The 20,098-nt window shown below is 50.3% G+C and overlaps 1 protein-coding gene across 1 annotated transcript in view; it reads left to right on the forward strand.

The window, feature by feature from the left end:
* Positions 1-20,098, forward strand: part of STAB1 (stabilin 1) — a 63,881-nt gene that overhangs the window by 27,940 nt on the left and 15,843 nt on the right. Inside the window, exons 23-50 of the mRNA XM_043969130.1 lie at positions 1,307-1,493; positions 1,639-1,732; positions 2,060-2,218; positions 3,074-3,169; positions 4,285-4,383; positions 4,575-4,622; positions 4,901-5,031; positions 5,527-5,638; positions 5,974-6,051; positions 6,228-6,329; positions 7,173-7,283; positions 7,734-7,868; positions 8,191-8,319; positions 8,512-8,568; positions 13,397-13,480; positions 13,941-14,136; positions 14,430-14,525; positions 14,683-14,728; positions 14,854-14,915; positions 15,159-15,284; positions 15,723-15,796; positions 16,152-16,226; positions 16,543-16,662; positions 17,418-17,465; positions 17,985-18,062; positions 18,310-18,456; positions 19,352-19,492; positions 19,792-19,851. Coding sequence (XP_043825065.1) covers positions 1,307-1,493; positions 1,639-1,732; positions 2,060-2,218; positions 3,074-3,169; positions 4,285-4,383; positions 4,575-4,622; positions 4,901-5,031; positions 5,527-5,638; positions 5,974-6,051; positions 6,228-6,329; positions 7,173-7,283; positions 7,734-7,868; positions 8,191-8,319; positions 8,512-8,568; positions 13,397-13,480; positions 13,941-14,136; positions 14,430-14,525; positions 14,683-14,728; positions 14,854-14,915; positions 15,159-15,284; positions 15,723-15,796; positions 16,152-16,226; positions 16,543-16,662; positions 17,418-17,465; positions 17,985-18,062; positions 18,310-18,456; positions 19,352-19,492; positions 19,792-19,851 — 2,891 coding nt within the window. The remainder of the gene's footprint in view (positions 1-1,306; positions 1,494-1,638; positions 1,733-2,059; positions 2,219-3,073; positions 3,170-4,284; positions 4,384-4,574; positions 4,623-4,900; positions 5,032-5,526; positions 5,639-5,973; positions 6,052-6,227; positions 6,330-7,172; positions 7,284-7,733; positions 7,869-8,190; positions 8,320-8,511; positions 8,569-13,396; positions 13,481-13,940; positions 14,137-14,429; positions 14,526-14,682; positions 14,729-14,853; positions 14,916-15,158; positions 15,285-15,722; positions 15,797-16,151; positions 16,227-16,542; positions 16,663-17,417; positions 17,466-17,984; positions 18,063-18,309; positions 18,457-19,351; positions 19,493-19,791; positions 19,852-20,098) is intronic.

Here is a 20,098-nt window from a genome sequence, read left to right on the forward strand (position 1 = left end):
GAAGCAGCATATTGTTGGAAAGAAACTGACAAGCTAAGGTACTCGTGGGAGGGCAACACTGCCGGGGACAAGGTCAATTCATCAATAATCAATCAACATTTATTAACCTGGGGATACAAAGAAAGGCATAATACCAGTCCTGCCCTCAAGAAGCTCACCATCCAATGGGAGAAATAACACAAAAAAGGAGGCTCCCAGTGTAATGTAGGGGAAGGAGGTTAGGGGGATATGACAAAGTCATGCTGGGCTGGGAGGTGATCTGGGGTGGTGTGACTTTCTGGGTTGATTTCATCTTACAGAATGCTAAGGTTCTGGAGATAATGAAGTCTAGGAAATAAGCTGGGTGGGAAATGAGGAGAATTCACCGCTCTCCTTAAATTCTGGAGGATCAGGGAGGTCCCAGCTGTCTGCCTCCTGCCTTTCCAACCAGAGGGAGGGGAGACAGGCGGGGAGGGGAGGGTGCTGAGGAGATGCGCATTTGTTCCTGGGGCTGATGAAGTTCAGGAAAGGAACCAGGTGGGAAATGGTGAGCAGTTTTATCATAGAGAAATCGGCTAAAGGAGTCAGGGATGTTCAGTCTGGAGAAGGGAAGGTTTATCCAAGATGTGATGGCTGTCCTTGAGTGTCTGAAGGACTGTCATGGGATCGGGCCTCTTCTGCCTTGGCCAAGAAGGAAGAGCTAGGAGCGACTGATGGAAGTTAGAGGGGCAGATTTCAGCTTGCTAGGAAGAAAAACTGACTACCACTGAGAACTTTCCCAAAGTGCATTGAGAAGTGGTGAGATCCCCGTCACTGGGGGTCTGTTAGTGGAGGCTGAATGGTCATTTGTCAGGGCTGCTGTTGAGAGCGTTATAGGATGGCCCAGATGCCCACTAAAGACCCTCCAACTCAGAGTCTTGTGACTCTGGTTTAAGCTGAAGCAGGGAAGATTTCAGTCAGACACTAACTTCCTAACTCTGTATGTGCGTGTGTGCATGCATGGGTGTGCGTTTGTGTGTGCGTGTGTGTGCGTGTGTGTGTGTGTGTGTATACGCACATGGGGGTGGGAGGGGTGCAGATGACCCAGTGGAAAGGGAAGCCTGAACTCTCCAGCCCATGAAATCAAAGATCAGGTGTGCCTCAAACACGTCACATGTGCATACAAACACATCTACACACACACACACACACACACACATACACGTTTGAATTAAAGAGGCACAGGTACCAGGGGATGGGGGAGGGGACAAATGCAGTGGGGGAGGCAGTTTCTTGCCCATGGCCCTCCTTCCCTTTCTCCATCTCTCTCCCCTCCTCGCCCTTCCAGAGTGTGGATGCGTCCATGGTATCTGTGACAACCGGCCTGGCAGTGGGGGAATATGTCAAAGGGACACGTGCACCAAGGGCTTCACTGGTCCTTTCTGCAACGAGTCCTCAGCTGATTGTGGTCCCACTGGCCTGGCTCAGCATTGCCACCCCCGTGCCCGCTGTGTCACCCAGCAAGGCCGTTCCATGTGAGTCCAAAGCCCTCCCTGAGCCCATGCCTGTCCTCCCCCAATCTCTCCCACCAACTATGTGACCTTGTGACCTTACATAGCCTCTGTCCCCAACCATGATCTCTCCTGAGTCCTGACCCCTCTTCTCTCTTGCTCTCCTCAGGTGTGTCTGTCCCCCTGGCTTTGAGGGCGATGGCTTCTCCTGTTCGGTCAGGCATCCCTGTGACCAACCAGATCGAGGCGGTTGCTCTGAGAATGTTAGTGACCTTCCTGCCCCCTTTTCCTCAGGGCAATTCCAGCCTCGCCTTGTTGAACTTATGGGTCTGCACCTGAGACCTGTAGAGGACACAAAGACTCTAAGACCTGGGGGAGGGCTGCCCAGAAGAGAAGTCCTGCAAAGATGGGAGGGACGGATGTCATCATCAAGATAGAAGAGAGAGGCTAGTCCTACCCAGGGGAGCCGGGCGGGTCAAGCTCTTATGGTGGGGAAAGGACCCAGGCTGCCAAGGCCCCTGGGCTCTGGTCTGGGTCGTGGAGGTGCCATTCTCTGCAGCTCTGAGAAGGACTGCCCGTGGCTCCCCTAGGCCCAGTGTATCAGGGGAGTCCCCGAGTCCCAGCAATGCATATGCAACAAGGGCTGGACAGGAGACGGCAAAGTCTGTGTCACCATTAACCAATGTGAGCTGGAGACCCGGGGCGGCTGCCACGCAGAGGCCTACTGCAACTATATCGGACCGGGACAGGTAGGGACAGGAGCATAACAACCCTCGAAAGAAGCTTTCCCAATATCTTGACCATTACCAATTGGCCATCCCCATGAAGTCACACCCTAGGACAGGGTCTAGAGGCTTGGGCTCCTGCTGCCCATCAACTTGAAGTCTATAATAGCAGAGAATCCCAGAACACAGAGTGTTAGAAGATAGAATAGTAGAACAGAGAATGTTCTCATAGACCTCAGAACACAGAACGTCAGAGCTGGGAGGGAACTTAGAACACAGAATGACCGAACTAGGAGGGAGCTTAAAATATCTAATAGACCTTAGAACATAGAATGTCAGAGTTGGGAGTGTCTTTAGAAGACAGAATAGCAGAGCTAGGAGGGATCTTAGGATATAGACTGTAAGACTTGAGAAAGACATTAGAACTGATCTAGTCCACCATCCACTCATTTTCTAGAAGAAACAGAACCTCAAAGCAGGGAACAGACTTATCCAGGTTCCCACAAATCAGTGGCAGAGGCCGGGTCTTCTGCCTCTCTCCCAACTCCAGATTCTTTCTCTGACATGAAGCTTCTTCCCTAAATCTAGCTGGGAAGCTAGGATTCCCAGCCAGAAATAGTTTCAGTGGAGAGCCAGATGACACTGACCAGGGTGGAGAGCTAAATTCATACGGAGAATTGGGAGGTAACTGTGATCAAGGCAGAATCCTTGAAAGAGGTGAATGGGAAGGCCTTGGATAGGAAAAGGGAGAAGGAAGAGCAAGTCTCCATCACCCCTATTAAGCTTTGGTGGAGTCTTGAGGAGGGGTGAGGAAGAAGGATGAGGTTCTTTTGTTGGGAGAAGGTCGACTCTGATTGGTGATTACTGCTACCCCTCCAGAGTTCCTGCACCTGCAAATCAGGCTTCGCAGGGGATGGTTACCAATGTAGTCTCATCAACCCGTGTCTGGTGGCCAATGGCGGGTGCCACGTGCTGGTGAGTAGAATGGGCCTGAGGCCTGGAGGGCCGTTCCTGCCACCCTTGAGCAAGGATAGGGTTAGGTTCAGTGACCAGGGCTGGGCCGGGCCCTGGAACGTTCATTCGTTCTATATTTGTGAAGCCCCTCCCGTGGATAGGATCCTGTCTGCTGTCCATGTGGGGCCTCTCTCTGCTGTGCCTGCCTTTCATTCTGTGCCTCGGTTTCCCCGCCCTTCACTGGCAATCCATGTCTATCTCTGTGAGTCTGTGCATCTCAGAGTTAGTCTCTGTGTGAATGTCTTGGTGTCCTTGGCACCAGGAATGGCAGCTGGCACCTGCAGTGCCCTTTACAGTCAGCAGAGCATCTCATGGGCCTGATCTTGTGCCTTTGCATACACAACAACACTGAGACAGGTGCTACAGGTATTGTGATTGTCCCCCCCCCCCTCCTTTATAGAGGAGGACACTGAGGCTCAGACATGTAGCAAAGCCGTTGTCCTTGTCACAGGCAGGCTTCTAACCCGGCTCTTTCCTGGAACTTTGACATCATATCACGCTGCCACTGTAAGGTTGGAGAGCAGCTTTGTCAGGTCTGCAGATGATGCCACTGACGTATAAGACAACTAATCAGAATCCCCAAAGCTCTCTATCCCACCACCTAGGCCACCAATGACTCATTGGTTAGAGGACCATAGATTTAAAGATGGAAAAGGAGCTAGCTTCAAGATCATCTAGTCCAACCCCCTCATTTTATCTGACCCCAGAGAGATGATAGGATTGGCCTAAGGTCATGCACATAGTAAGTGAACCCAGGTCTTCAGCACTCTTTCTACCACCTTGTTTACTGAGGCTCAGTTTCTTCATCTGTGTAATAGGAACAGTGACACTTGTACTAGCTACTGCACTGGGTTAACAGTGAGGAGGCCACTTTGCAGTCCTTATAAAACATCAGTTACTATTATTATGTAGAAGAAGCTATTCCTATGGCTGCTACGGGTAGGGTTCAGTGAGGTCCCCTTCAACTCTGAACTCTGACTAGAGCGGGAATCTTTGATTGCACCTCTGTGGCTCCGTTTTTCTCTGCCTGCTTTTGAGTCTCTGTGTCTCTTCATCTTGGGTCTCTGTGTCCCTAGGCCACGTGCCGTCCCCAGGGGGATGGAGGGCGGCCCGTCTGCTTGTGTCCAGATGGTTATGGTGGAGATGGTTTCACCTGCTATGGGACCGTCTTGGAGGTGAGAGGACCCTGAGCTCCTGATTCTTCTCCTCCCCTTCCCTATCCAGATTGGCCTTGGTGGGGGCTGGCTTATCTGATGGGGGAGGGTATTTGAGACCTTGGAGCTAGGTGGAGGGAGGGTCAGAGCTGCTCATCCCCATGCCCATCACAATTTGCTCCAGCCACAGACCATCCCTGCCCTTTCTCTAGGAGCTAAAGAGGAATGACCACTTTGCTGAATTCTATCAATGGATTAAGGTAGGATGGGGGAAGGGATCCCTTGAGCCCAGTTCAGCCCCCTAGAGGTAATTCCAGGATATAACCTGTGTCAGGCCTGGAAACTTGTGACCTGGATATTCGCTTGTGATCTGGCCTGGTCCAGAACCTGGGTGGGAGGGGAGACCCTAGGGACTTACTCTAATTTTCTACATATAATGTATGCCTTCAACATGGCTGCCTATGGCTGTCATGGGAAGGCTGGGATGTAGCCTCAGCACTGATCCCTCTGGTGACCTCCACATGTCCTCTGGCCCCAGAGAGCTGGCTTCGCCCTCCCTGCGAGGGGCAACTTCACAGCCCTGGTGCCATCGGAATCTGCTATCCAGAGCCTGAGCCCTGAAGACAAGGCCTTTTGGCTGCAGCAACAACAGTTGCTTCACCTGCTCAGGTATGAGGGGAGGGGCTGCCTCACCTGGTCAAAGGTGAGTTGGAAGGGACCTTAGAGGTCACTCATTTTATAGATGAGGAAACTGAAGGGAAGTGCATTCCCAAAGATTGTACAAGTGGTGCCAGGCAGGTTAGAATCCAAATGCAATTTAGGGAGGTGGTAGCCAGCTCTTAGAGCCCCGGATGTGGACTCATCCATCCCCTGAGACATCTCAATTACCTTCTACCCATCCCTTCTTCCTTCCCTCCCCCTCCCCCAGTTTCCTTTCTCAGTGGAAAATAGAAGGCCTGGAACTCTCAGACTCCTGCCCCCAGGGCCTTTGCTTCTGGTTAGAACCTCTTGCCTTCTCCCAGATGTTTCTCTGCCAGTCTTTGTCTTTGCCCTCTCTACATCCTCAAAGAAGTATAGGCTCTTTTAACCTTTTGATGCTCCCTCTGATAACCTTTGTCAATGTTTCCTCCCTATTGCCTTTCCCCCTCCCCATCCCCCATCCAGGGCCCACTTCCTCCCAGGTGCTCTTACCACCAGGCAGCTGTCTGGCCTCTCTGGACAGGAGGTGATCACCTTGAATCCACCCACACGTTGGGAGATCAGCAACAGCAGTGGGGTAAGGCTTAACTTATTCCTAGCATGTTTCTCCTTTGAGTTCCCCAGGATTCTGAGGTAGAGAGGTGGGGTGGACCTGGGAAGAGGGCTAAGACAGGCCAGTACCCCACAGGGGTCCCCAAACTGGGAGCTGTCAGGTTGAAGGGGAAGAGGAAGACCATCACTTGGGGCCCCTGCCCCATCCTCTTATGGTGGTCCAGGCTTAGTCACTTTACACCGAGCCTCATGGGACATAACTGAGATCCCAGGCCTTGGTGCATAGGTGTGGGCATCCATGTGGTTTTGCCTCTTCCTCTCTGTTTCTGTATCTGAGTTCTCTTTAATGGCTTTTCTCAGAAAATCACTATTCGGAATGTGAGTGTGGCAGTAGCTGACATCCTTGCCACCAACGGGGTCCTGCACATTCTCAATAAGGTCTGTTCCTTTAGCTCTCCTTGAGTCTCCCTCTAGGAGGGCACAGTTCATGTGTGCCAACCTCTGCAGGCTTCCTTCTGGTCCCCAAGCTAGCTCCTGCCCCCACACCTGCCCAACTCCTAAGCCAGAGGGTCCCAAGCCCAGAGCACAGTCAGCTCAAACTATTCGGTCCCCAGGTACTGCTGCCACCTCGGGCGGATGCTCCCCCTCTCAGGCTGAGCCTGAGACAGCAGCTGGATGCCATCCCCTCCTTCAGTGTGTTTAAGGAGTTGTTACTGGTGAGTTGTGCCTGAGTCGAGCATGGGGGTGAGAGGGAAAAGTGGGAGGGATGGTTGGAAGGGGATTTAAGTGAGCACAGACTAGGGAAAAGAACCCTGGACCCGAAGTCAGGGAACAGATCTCAATCATAGCTCCAGAGCAGGAGTTTCTAACCTGGAGTCTGTGAATTTGAAAAACAAAATTTTATAATTGGTTGCATGATTGGTTTCCTTTGTAACTCTATGCATTCTATATGATGCATTTAAAAACATCATTCACCAGACTTCCAAAGGGGCCCATGAAACCAAAAAGGTTAAGGAACCTTACTCTAAAGTGAGAGGATTGTACTGTATAACCTCTGATGTCCCTTCAGCTCTAAGTCCACGATTCTCTGTCTGGGTTGTCTATACCCAGGTGGTTTTGACTTCTGGGGGCATCCTCCTTGCCTCTCATGCCTGTGAGCTCTGATCTCTAGGTCCTAGGATGTAGTAAGCAGATGTTTCCAGGAACTGTTGGTGGATATGGGGGCAAGAAAGAGGGTTAAAAGCCATGCATGAGGCTGCATAGTGTAGTGGACAGAACCCAAGCTAGGGAGTAAGAAGACCTGGATTCCAGTCCCACTGTGTAATGGACACTCATGTGTAATCTTAGGCAAATTATTTCTCCTCTATGAGCCTCAGTTTACCCAGCTGTCCAATGGAGAACTGAGCCCAGCAGTGTCCAAGATTCCTCCCTGTCTGTTCTGTCTGGCATTCTTAGCCCATCACTGGATAGAGGGTTTTCAGAGGAGGACAAGGCAAGGCTTTGCCTAGTCTCCCCTCTCTGGACCATGCTGAGGTCAGCCTCTGCCTCTTTCTCCCCAGCGTTATCAGCTACTGTCTCAGATCGATTCTGGTGTTGCTCCCTATACCCTCTTCGTGCCCACAAATGACTCAGTGGAGAATTACTACCTGAAAACCAATCTGAGTACCCTGGTGAGTGAGTCAACTGGACTCAGTTAGGAGGGACTCTGAACTCAGGGCCTGTTGGCTGTGGGGGTGGAGGGACACAGCAGTCTGCACAACCCATTGTTAGAGAAAACTCCAGGTAGGGATGGGGAAAAGCATGGGTCTGTACCAATGAGTTATCCAGCATAACCTCCATCTGCCTCAGTTTCCACATCTGTAAAACGGGAATAATATTTACAGGCTTGTGAGGATCAAATGAGATAACATAAAATGCTATATAAATACTAGCTATCATTACTATGCCTGGGATCTATCAGCTTGTAGCTGAATACAATATGCACGTTAGCAGGACATGCTGGCCTGCGTTTTGGGGGCACGCGATGAGCTGAGGGTCTGAGAACCCCTGTGCGACATCCCTGCATCCCTCTGGGTCCCATGCTCTGAGCCCCGCCCCTTTTGCCCATCTCCCGCTCCTAGGACCTAGAAACAGTGAAGCGCCACGTGCTCTTTGGCGAGGCTCTCAACCCGAATGACATGCGGACTGGGATGCACCGAGAGTCCCTCCTGGGCTCCTCCTACGAGCTAATCTTTTACGTCAAGCCGGGGGACCAGGTGAGTACAGGGAGAGCCCCGTGGCCCCGCCCACGTGAGGCCCTGTCCAGCGAGGCCGAAGCCACAAGGACGTCCCTACGACCACCTACCTACCCCTCCTGCTCCTCTCCCCAGTGATCAGAGAAACCCAATCACACCCAAAGAGACCCCCTCTTACCCCCGCCTCCCCCGACCCATTGCAATTAGAGGTGGGACTCCTGACCCAATTAGCCCCTCCTCCTGTCCTTGGACTCAGACGAGACATCGATCCCAAATGGAGTCGGGGATGGAGGGAAATAAATGGAACGCCAAGCTGCAGCCCCTTCCTTCCTCTCCCTTACAGCCCATGGTGAACCGGGTCCCCGTGGTGGGTCCCACGCTGAAGCTCCAACGGGGAATCGTGCTCGGTTTGGGCGGGGTCCTGGCTGAGAGGTCGAACATTTGTCCTCGCTCGCATGAGTCGGCGAACAGGGTGAGGATTGGGGTTTGGGGAGGAGCGGGGCTCTGGAGAGGCCGGAGGGACCCGCTCACACCTGGAGGCGAGGGTGGTGCTGGTGGTGTCGAAGACAGCATCTCCGACGGGGCTTGGTAGCAGCTAAGAGGAGCCGGGACATGTTCTCTCCTGACCCCTGTATCTCCATCCCTCTTACCCTGGGACCTACAGAAGAAGTGTAGCAGCTGTGAGCGGAGAAACCGCTGTCCTTCCGGCTATAAGATTAAGGTGATCGCTGGGGAGGTGGGAAGAGGTCCTTGTCTCGGTCTTATTCATTCATTCAGTGCTCTAAGTGTGTCTGTCCTCTCCTCTCCTCTCCTCCCCTCCCCTCCCCTCCCCTCTCCTCCCCTCTCTTCTTTCTCTCCTCTTCTACCTCTCCCACTGCTGAACATTTGCTAATGTCCAGACTTGTGCTACATAAATATTTGGGAGTAGGAGGGATAAGTGAGGAACTTCTGAGTCAGGTTGTCAATAAGCATTTCTTGGGATACCAAAAAAAAAAAAAAAAAAAAAAAAAAGAGGCACAAACACAGCCCATGCCAGCAAGGAGCTCACATTCTATTGGGTTAGAGAAGGCTGGACTGAGAATCAGAGACCTAAGAGGTCTGTAATCTAACACCAACCCAATCCCAACCCACCCCAAACCTGCAAAGCAACCTCCCTAACAGAGGTCACATAGCCTCTGGTTGCACAGGGACAATGATAGGAAATTCACTACTTTGTAAGGTAGCCTGCCCCTCCATACAATAGGGGTGGGGGTTGATCTTGATCATCTTTGAGGGTTCTCTTTCCTTCTAGGTGCCCTAGAACATAATCATAATCATAACGACAACCACTGACATAATTTTAAAGTTTGCAAAGTGTTTTACACGTGATCTTTTTTTATTCCCCACAAAATTCATGGGAGGTGGCAAGTGTTGTGACGTCCATTTTTCACATAGAGGAGAAATGATTTGTTTAAGGTTATGTGGTTAGGAAGTGTCATCACCTATATAGGGACCCAGGTCTTCTGGCACATAGTTCAGTGTTCTCTCCATCACAGCATTTTGCGTCATGGATATGAAAGAGTTAAAAGGTAACATAGGGGGCAGCTAGGCGGCACAGTGGATAAAGCACCAGCCATGGATTCAGGAGTACCTGAGTTCAAATCCGACCTCAGACACTTGACACTTACTAGCTGTGTGACCCTGGGCAAGTCACTTAACCCCCATTGCCCTGCCAAAAAAAAGCTATTATGAAGGGACAGCTAGGTGGTGCAGTGGATAGAGCACCGGCCCTGGATTCAGGAGGACCTGAGTTCAAATCTGGCCTCAGACACTTGACACTTACTAGCTGTGTGACCCTGGGCAAGTCACTTAACCCCAATTGCCTCAAAAAAAAAAAAGATAATATAAGAGAACATCTGTTAGAGTAGTTAATGAAGTGAATGAATGGAAGGTTTTGAATGCCAGACTAAGAAGTAAACATTTTATCCTGTATGTACTAGGAAACCACTGAACAGGTTGTTTAAAAAAATTATTCTGAATTTAACAAACACTAAATAAAATGAGCAGTTCCATTTACAAAGCAGAAGAAAAGGGCACTTTTACATGAAACTATCAATCTCTGTTACTTCCAGCTTTTCTTTTCTTTCTTTTTTTTTTGGATTATCACTGGAGATTTTTGAATACAAAAATGCCATAGTCAGACCTGTGTGGCAGCCAGGTGACTCAGTGGATAGAAGGCTGGTCCTGGAGTCAGGAAGACTTGGGTTCAAATCCAGCCTCAGACGCTTCCTAGCTGTGTGACCCTGGGCAAGTCACTTAACCCTATTTGCCACCATTTTCTCATCTGTAAAATGAGCTAGAGAAAGATACAGCAAACCAGTGTAGTATCTTTGCCAAGAAAACCCCACACAGGATCACAAAGAGTTGGACGTGACTGAAATGACTCAAAACAAAAAAGCATTTAGGAATATAATTTGATTAGCTCTATGAAGAATGGATCAAAGGGGGAGACAAAATACATGTAGGCCTGATGCAGATGTGTATTTCCACATTTTAAGATAGTTCCTGGGAATCCCTCATTCTTTGCCATCTCAGTGCATGGCCACTGAGGTGGCACTATGGATGAGCTTAGTCTGGTCTCTGGGAGCCTAAAGCATCAGTATGATCTTCCTGCTATCACCACCCATAGCTCCTAGCATTTGGAGAGTCTAATAGGAAGTTGGAAATGGGGGGAGGAGAGAGAGACAGAGACAGAGAGACAGAGAGAGAGGCAGAGAGACACAGAGACACAGAGAGAGACAGACAGAGACAGACAGAAAGACAGACAGAGAAGGCATGTCTGTCGGCATCTAGAATGACACCTGTTCCCCCCACTGCCACCACTTCTACTCCCTGTGCTGGCTCAATTACCCCAACCTTTCCTGACACTGTCAGGTCTGGAAAGTTTTCCCAAGGTGGGCAGGGAAAGGAGGGGGCAACCACTTGGCTACTACTCACTGTCAGTATCTTAGGGGTAACCTTGTTGTGTGGGTGGGAGAGATCTAATCCTACTCCCCACTGTAGCACCTGAGCCCCCATGAGCATGCTTCCTACTTAAATCAGCTACTAAAATACCATTAATTCTTAAGCATGAAATATTTAGTAAAGGAGAAAGCAAACATACTAATCATCGTAATGTAACATTTACTCAATATAAGGCAAAACCAGGAATAATCTAAAAATAACAGATCACCCATAAACCTGGGTCACACTCTCCTACTAACATACAAAGTGCCCATGGAAGAGATTGGGCACTCACAGAAACCTATCAGTGAGTCAGATGAGTGAGAAAACCCACGTCCTTGTTGCAACTCACTATTCTGGATGGCAAGCCTGGCTGGTGGTGGTCTCTTTTAAAAGGGAACAGCCTGGGGGCAGCTAGATGGTGCAGTGGTAAAGCACTGGCCCTGGATTCAGGAGTACCTGAGTTTAAATCCGGCTTCAGACACTTGACACTTACTAGCTGTGTGACCCTGGGCAAGTCACTTAACCCTCATTACCCTGCAAAAAAAAAAAAAAAAGGAAACAGCCTGTACTTTCTTTCCTCCTTTGAGCTTCTCTGTTCTCCTGTTGGACAAAGATGCATCTCTGCTGCTCTTGGTCCTCTGAAGCCATCTTAATCTCTTTTATTAAAACAGCAGCATTGTATGCTCTCAGAGAGATGGCAGCCCGGTAGCTCAGGGTCTGGGCACTGAAGCACAGTTAAACTATTTCCAGCCAGAGAACTGCAAAGTTCCCTGGTTCTGCTCTCTGGATCTCTGAGGAATTTCTCCTTCTCAAAAGGGAGAAGACAGTAGAAATCTATGAAATCAAGCTCCTCAGAGGTCCCTCCTTTCTCTGGCTCTAGATGGCGCTAAAGAGCAGCAAACCCAGTCAGCTATTCTCAGTAAGGTCCCCCAGTTAGACATGGAAATCAAAGGACCAGAAATTCTGGGCAGGTGTCCAGATAAGCAGAGTCCCACCCCCTTTTTTTGTCACCTCCCTCTGTATCTGCTTGTCCTTATAACAACAACAACTCATTTATATAGTGCTTTAAGATTTACAGAGCAATTTGCATACATTATCTAATTTGATCCTCACAAGTTTGTGAAGTGGGTGCTTTATCCCTATTTAAGGAATCAGGAAATTGAGTCTAAGTGAAATGACTTGCCCAGGGTCACATATCATGGAAGTGTCTGAGGCAGGATGTGAACCCAGATCTTTCTTTTTTCTCCAATTTTATTTTTAGTTCCAAATTCTGTCTTTTTCCCCACCTCATTGAGAAGGAATTTAAAAATCAACATTACAGATATGAAGCCATACAAATAAATTTCCACATTAGTCATGTTTTAAAAAAAAACAAGAAATAAAAGAAAATATACTTCAGTCTGAATTCTGAGTTCATCAGTTTTCTCTTGGGAGGTAGATAGCATGTTTCATCACGAGTCTTTTGGAATTTTAGTGGGTCATTATATTGATCACAGTTACTAAGTCTTTCACAACTGATCACAATTGATTGCTGTTACAATAATCTCCTAATTCTGTTCACTTCACTTTGCATCAGTTCTTATAAGTCTTGCAGGTTTCTCTGAAATCATTCCTTTCATAATTTCTTATGACACAATAGCATCCCATCACATTATATACCATAACTTGTTCAGTCTTTCCCCAGTCAATGGGCATCCTTTCAGTTTCCACTTCTTTGCAACCACAAAAAGAGCTGATATATATGTATATATGTGTGTATGTATATATACATGTGTGTATATGTATACACACATATGCATATATATATTTGAAGAGGTCCTTTTCCTCTTACTTTGGTCTCTTTGGGGGTATAGACATAGGAACAATATTGCCATGTCAAAGGGCATGAACAGTCTAATAGCTTTTTGGTCCCCAAATCTTTCTAATTCAAGGACTAATGCTCCATTTCCTGTGATACCTGCCTCTCTCTTTTGTCACACTTTCTGTCACTTTCTCTCATGTTTAGTTCATAAGATTTAAACCTAGAAGGAACTTTAAAGATAATCTGGTCATTTTACATGTGAAGAAAGAGTTCTTTCTATCTTACTTTAACACTATCCTGGCTTAATTCTCATTCATTCTCTCTCTCTCTCTCTCACTCTCGCCCTTGCTCTCTCTCTTTCTCTCTCCCTCCTTCCCTTCTTCCCTTCCTCCCTCCCTCTCTCTGGACCCTGTTTATCTTTTCCTATCAATTTACCCCAATTTTTCTGTTTTAATTTATCTTAGTTTTTCTGTTTCAGTTTATCACTGTTTCTCTTCATCTTGCCATTATTTCTGTTTATATCTTTTTCTCTGAGTTTGTTACTTTTTCTTTCTGTCTTGATTTGTCACTGCTATTTTTTTTTTGTCTTTATATCTCTATCTTTGCTTATCTTCATTTCTATCTCTGTCTTTTTCAGTGTCTTAGTTTCTTTAGCTTGGTATATGTCTTACCCTCTGTCTTTTTCTGTTTATATCAAAGTTCCATTCCTAGCTGTGTCTCACCCCTTAACTAAATCCCTTCCCTCCCATTTTGGTATTTCTAGGAAGGCCCTCAAGAGCGCTGTATCTACTTGTCTAATGAAATTCGGGTCCAAGGCTGCTACTACACATGTGTCAAGAAAATAGAGGTTTGTCCCAAGAACTCCCTCAATGCTGTGACCCAAGAGGGGAGAGGGCAGTGGCTGAGGCTGGACCTGGAGAGAGGAATAGGGGATAAAGGACCCACAGGAAGAGCCCAGATTAGGTCTGGGTTTCTCCCTTCCAGACTCTATTTCCTAGAAGGTATACTTGTCACTGCCAGAGGAACTAAGGGCTGGTTTCAGACAGGGTGACTCAGTCCTATTGCAGGGGCTTGGAACCCCTAATCATGGGCCCTGGGTTGAGAGTTAGAAGACCAGGGTTCCACTACCAGCCTTTGTTATTTTTATTGTTTTTAACTAACTCACTATGGGACTTTGGGCAAGTCCTTGTTCCCTCTCTGGTCCTCCATTCCCTGCTCTGCATAACATGAATGAGCTCGATGAGCTGAGGCTTTGACACTGGACCCCAGTAGGTCTATTATAATCCATCCCCTACATTTACCCCTAGATCCCCGACTGCTGCCCTGGCTACTTTGGAACCCTTTGTGAGGCCTGCCCTGGGGGTCCAGGTGGTAACTGCTCAGGCCATGGGCAGTGCCAGGACGGTCTCCTAGGGAGTGGAGAGTGTCGCTGCCATGAAGGCTTCCACGGCACTGCCTGTGAAGGATGTGAGCTGGGGCGCTATGGGCCTGACTGTGCTGGAGGTAAGGGCCTGCAGAAGGGCCAGGCTGGGCAAGATGCCTGCCTTCCTGGGACCCTCAGTGTTCTTACCTGTTCAGAAGTCCACAGGGCTCACAAGCCAACCCCAAAGAGTTTGAATGCTGAGCGAGGCCCATTCAGTATTCCTCAGGTGAATCAGGGTTAGGGAGGCGAGAATGGAGGAGGTGGGGGGGTTGAGGGGATCCCTAGCCTGATCCTAAAAGGACGAGGCCAGAGGAATAGGGTGGGGTGGGGGTATTGGTCACCACTGAATTCCTCTCCTTTCTCCCTCCCCCAGTCTGTAACTGTGCCCATGGAATATGCCAGGATGGTCTGCATGGCAATGGGAGCTGCAGCTGCAATGTGGGCTGGAAAGGCCCCCGTTGTGACCAAGGTGAGGGCCAGAGATGGGCTTGGGACTGTGGGGCAGCTCTGCGGGCCCCTGGATGACTGGGGTTGTGAGGAGGAAGCCCCTCCCTGGCTCCATCTTGGGCTCCTTCCCCAACCCTGACTGTGAGCTGACCTATGACATTGTCCGAATTTCCCCGCAGAGATCACTACTTCATCGTGTCTGGAAAAATGTGACCCCTTTGCCAAGTGAGTGAGGCTTCAGGGTTGTCTGTAGGGCTGGGCGGGGGACGGCCGGGTCCGTCCTGGAGCTCTCTCCCTGACCCTGAGGTGGGGCTACAGGACTGACTGAGGGCATGTCTCTTTCCTTCCAGTTGCATCAACGCCTCCTGCATCTGCTCTGCTGGATACTCTGGCAATGGCACCAGCTGCTCAGGTCCTCGGAATGCTCCCAAAACAGTATTCCCTCAACCCAGAGAGACTCTTCAGCCCATGAGAGATAGTTCCCTTTGCCCCATCACTGCCCTCCCCAGCTCTCTCAGATCTGACCCAGGCTGTCCTACAACTCCTGGCCTAAAAGAAATCTCAGGCCCAGCCCCTGGTCCCCACCTTGTCTCCTCATCCCTGGTCACTCTCCCTGTCCCCTCATGACATCTTTCCCCTCCCTGCCCTTCTACAGAAGTGGACCCTTGCGCTCAGGATCATGGCGGCTGTTCCCCCTATGCTAACTGCACCAAGGTGGCCCCTGGACAGAGGACATGCACCTGCAAGCAGGCCTATGCTGGGGACGGGGAGCTGTGTCTGGGTGAGAGGCCTGGCCAAGAAATAGGCTAAGACTGAAGCAGAAAGGGACTGAGGTCAGACACAAGAAGGGACTTCCCGGTGGGAGGCAGCAGAGGTGAAGGAGCCGTGTCTTCTCTCCTTGGGAAAACAAGTGAGGGAGAGAGAAACACAAAGACTGAGGGAGACAGAAGAAAACTAGACAAATGCAGCCAGGTCCCTAGAACCCTGGAGGCTGGACAGCTCCCTAGGGGAAATGGCCTGAATTCTGGCAATGCCCTTCCTCTTTTGGGCAATGAGGGTTAAGTGACTTGCCCAGGGTCACACAGCTAGTGTCAAGTGTCTGAGGCTAGATTTGAATTCAAGTCCTCCTGAATCCAGGGTTGGTGCTTTATCCACTGCGCCACCTAGCTGCCCCCTCTTCCCACCCTTTGATTCACTACCTTTACTTTCCTCCCCTTAGAAATCAATAGGTGCCTGAATAAGAATGGTGGCTGCCATGCTAAGGCTGAGTGTGTCCCGACAGGGCCCAGCCAGGTCAGTGACCTGAATGAAGTCTGCTGGGGCCGGAGGTAGCTGTCAGGCTGGGGCGTGGGCTTACCCAGACTCTGCCCCTGCAAGTAACCTGGATCTCCCTCTTCCCCCAGGATCTCAGAACTGGGCTTCCTTAGATTAGAATTTCCCTGGGGGGATGGAAGGTGTTTCCCTCTCAGAGTAGGTTCTCCCTGAGGGCTGGGGCAGTATGTACCCCTAAGACTGGGGTCTCCCTGAGGGCTGGGGCAGTGTGTACCCCTAAGACTAGGGTCTCCCTGAGGGCTGGGGCAGTGTGTACCCCTAAGACAGGGACCCCCAACTCAAGCAGACTAATAGCTATCACTGTGTTGGGGGTTAGGTGGCCTGTAACTGTGGACCTGGTTACACTGGGGATGGAATCCAGAGCTGTGTCCCCATCAACCCCTGCACAGAGGTGTGTCCTCTTAATACTCCAGCTTTCCGTTCTATAGAAGGGGAGACTGAGGTTGGGAGAGGGACAGAGGTAGCAATGCCTTCCTCTTGCATCTGGGGCCTTTCCGGGCTATCTGAAGGGAGGGGGAGGAGGGTGTCCCTCCTGCAGGACTCTGCTATCTAGTAGCCCTGACACTGTTTGGGGCATACTGGGGGGGGGGAGATAGGGGCACTGTCCCCTTTCTGGTCTCCATTGCTTGGTCCCAGCTTCTCCAGGTTAGAGGACAGATGGCCTTGGAGGGCGTCCCCATGGACCCATCCACTCTGTTCTGCTCCAGGACAATGGAGGCTGCAGCCCCTATGCTTCATGTAACAACACAGGGCCTGGACAGAGGACCTGCATTTGTGGCGTCACTACTGTTGGTGATGGCTTTACCTGCCGGACCAGGATAAGCCTGGTGAGGCACCTTCTGGCAGGGTCCCTGAACCCCCTCAGAGAGCCTGGGAGAAGTCTGTCCAAGTCTAGGGACCTCTGCTTCAGACTGAGCTCTGGCATCCCTTGCCTTGTGCCAAACCCTGCCTCCCCCAACTCCAGTGTAGGGAAGTTGTCCTTTCCTGAAGAGCCCACCCCCTCCACCCGTACTGCTTTTTCCCATCCCTCACATTATACCCAGGGGAGATAGCAAGGTACATTGAAATCAGATGGAGCTAAGTTCACATCCTGTCTTAGACCCTTAAGTAGCTCATCTTTTGGGGCCTCAGTTTTCTCATTTGTAAAATGAGAGCATTGGGGGCGGCTAGGTGGCGCAGTGGATAGAGCACCGGCCCTGGAGTCAGGAGTAGCTGAGTTCAAATCCGGCCTCAGACACTTAACACTTACTAGCTGTGTGACCCTGGGCAAGTCACTTAACCCCAATTGCCTCACTAAAAAAAAAAATGAGAGCATTGGACTGACTCAATGGATTCCATCATCCCTTCCTGCTCTGAATCTCTGATCCTATGCCAGCACCGCCCCACCTTCCACCAGCCGGAGTCCTGCATCTTCCCCAATAAATTGTCAACCCCAAGCTTAAGACGGAGCTTGGGCCATGAACCCAGGCAGAGACTTAAGTCCTTGGGTGTTTGGGATGTGGAAGGGAAAGGCACCTACATACAGCATGAGCCAAAGTCAACTCTGTGTTCTCCTCCCCATATGCCCTCGCTGCCTCACCAGGAGCTACTCCGGGACAAGGATGCGGCCTTTTTCAGCCACTACTTTATGGTAAGCAGCGGATCGACGCTGCTGAGGATGGATGGGCCGGTCCTAACCCAGCCCATCTTCTCCCGGGGCTCAGCAGCTTTTACCCCTCCCATAGTTAGGGCCGCATCTCCCCTTCGGACTTGAAGCCCCTTGAAAGCAAAAGATTTTTCTCTCCTCCCTCTGTCGCCCTCTCCACTGGAGGCTTCCTGAGGATGGCGCCCTGTCACTTCTTGGACCACGGACTCCCCAAATTCAGGGTCGTGACTCCTACTTGTCGCACCCCTTCCTAGAGTTCTGACTCCTTGAGCGTTAATAGGAAGAGCCGTAGGCTGGGAGTGAGGAGAGTCAGGCTCGCCTCCTCTCTGGACGCTGTTCCCCATCTGTAAAAGAAGGGTGCCTCGTGTGTGCATTTTCACAGTGATTGTGCACCAAAGCTCTCTCTGCTTCCTCTGGCTTCTGGATCCCAAGCTTGGCCAAGGGTGCAGAGCTCATGGCTCCCAATCTCCGTGGCACCCACAGTCTTACATCTCTCCTTCACAGGAATATCAGGAATTGAAGGGAGATGGGCCCTTCACAATCTTTGTCCCTAAAGAAGACTGGATGAAGAACTTTACCCGGGTAACTCTAAGAGGAGACCCTCCTGGGCCGGGCTAAGATGAGCTGGGGAGGGTGAGGTAGAAGCCTGGGTCAAGGTTCAGGCATCCCCCAACACTCCCTTCCTTCCACATTCCTCTCCAGACCATCCTTATGGGGGAGGGGGGACTGGAGGTCGAGTGTGGGCAGGGGTGAGAGTGGAATAAATGAAATGACTGGACACGTCTCAAGGATAGATGGACTGGACCTAAGCTTCTTTCTCCACCCCCAGAGAGAGCTTGCCACATTCAGCATCCATCGGCAGCTTCTGTTCCGATACCACACGGTGGGGTGTAGGCGCTTGCTGACCCAGGACCTGCTGGATGCAGGATATGTGACCACCCTGTCTGGCTACAAGCTCCACTTCAGCCAACGTGAGGTGAGGGGGCCTGAGGGAGGGGAGCTGGGAGGAGGGGGAAGCCTCTGGGTGAGAGAGGGAAAGATTGGCTTTGAAGCTGTGTGCCTTAGCCTGGAAGTCAGCACGACTAGATTCTAGGACTGGTTTGGCCATCAGCTGGGCCTTTGAGACCCCTCTAAGGAGTCTTCTACAAGAGCCTCCGTTTCCCCATCAGTAGAATAAAGGGGTTGGTCTAGAATAGGGGTCAACTTGGGGCCCATGAAATTGTGTTTTTAAAAATGTAATTGGGGCAGCTAGGTGGCGCAGTGGATAGAGCACTGGCCCTGGCGTCAGGAAGACCTGAGTTCAAATCTGGCCTCAGACACTTAACACTTACTGTGTGACCCTGGGCAAGTCACTTAACCCCAACTACCTCACTTTAAAAAAAATGTAATTGGTTTTCTTGGTAATCTTATGTATTTTATTTTATTTTATGCACTTAAAAACCTGATTCAGGGGGCAGCTAGGTAGCATAGTGGATAAAGCACCAGCCTTGGATTCAGGAGTACCTGAGTTCAAATCTGACCTCAGACATTTGATACTTACTAGCTATGTGACCCTGGGCAAATCACTTAACCTCCATTGCTCCACCAAAAAAACAAAAAACCAACCAAACAAACAACAACAACAACAACAAAAACCCATGATTCCGGGAAGGGGGCTTCACCAGACTGCCCAAGAGGTCCATGTCATAAAAAAAGTTAATGCCTTCTGGCCCAGCCAGATGATATTGAGGGTTCCTTCTGGCTTCTACATCTCATATCCTTTACATGAAATCAATCCTTCTCTGAGGGTAAACAGGTTTCCAGAGTGCCCCGGGGGCTGGGGAGGGGGAGTCCAAAGCCACCAGCACCATGCTTCTCTTGCCCCCTTGCAGGGAAGCATCTATATCAATGAGTATGCCCGAGTGGTGACCGAAGACCAGATTGGGGTGAACGGGGTCCTCCATTTCATTGACAAACTGCTGCTGCCCCCAGAGGTTGTACACTGGACCAACACCTCATCACTGCCACCCAAGGTACAACAGGACCCCTGGGGAGGGGGCCGAGTCAGCTCGAGGCAATGGGGACTCCTGGGGGAAAGGCCGGGCTTAGAGGAGGGACATTTGGCTTCAGATCCTCCTTCTCCAGGCCAGTTTGGCCTCTCCACCTCTGCAAAAAAGGAATTGGGTTATTAAGGCTGGTAGCCTCCCTCCAGTGTTTGTGGTGGGGAGAGTGATTTGTAACTCGCAGGGGCCCCTAGAAATGGGAATGGCAGCTCTTTTACTTGTTTCGGGGGTATCTTTTTCACGGCTTTGGGGGTTCCTTTCATTTCCAGCAAAACATCACAGAAGCAGCTGAGAGCTGGGGCTACACGATCTTCAGCAAACTTCTGACGGTAACTGTCTGTGTGAGCTCACCGAGTGTGTCTGTCCGTTCTGAACCAGGCGCTTGCACGTATGTACAGATAAGCCTCGGTGGCTCAGTCTACATGTCGAAGAATGTCCATGGACACGGGGACCTGTGTGTGTATGTGCACACGTAGGTCTCTGTGTCTCAATTGGCCAAGTTTGATTAAGCATCTACTGTGTGCTGGGCACTGTGATCAATTCTTGAGATACAAAGGAAGACCTGAAGGAGAGTCT

The sequence above is a fragment of the Dromiciops gliroides genome, chromosome 1 (assembly GCF_019393635.1).
Source record: "Dromiciops gliroides isolate mDroGli1 chromosome 1, mDroGli1.pri, whole genome shotgun sequence".
Classification (NCBI taxonomy): domain Eukaryota; kingdom Metazoa; phylum Chordata; class Mammalia; order Microbiotheria; family Microbiotheriidae; genus Dromiciops; species Dromiciops gliroides.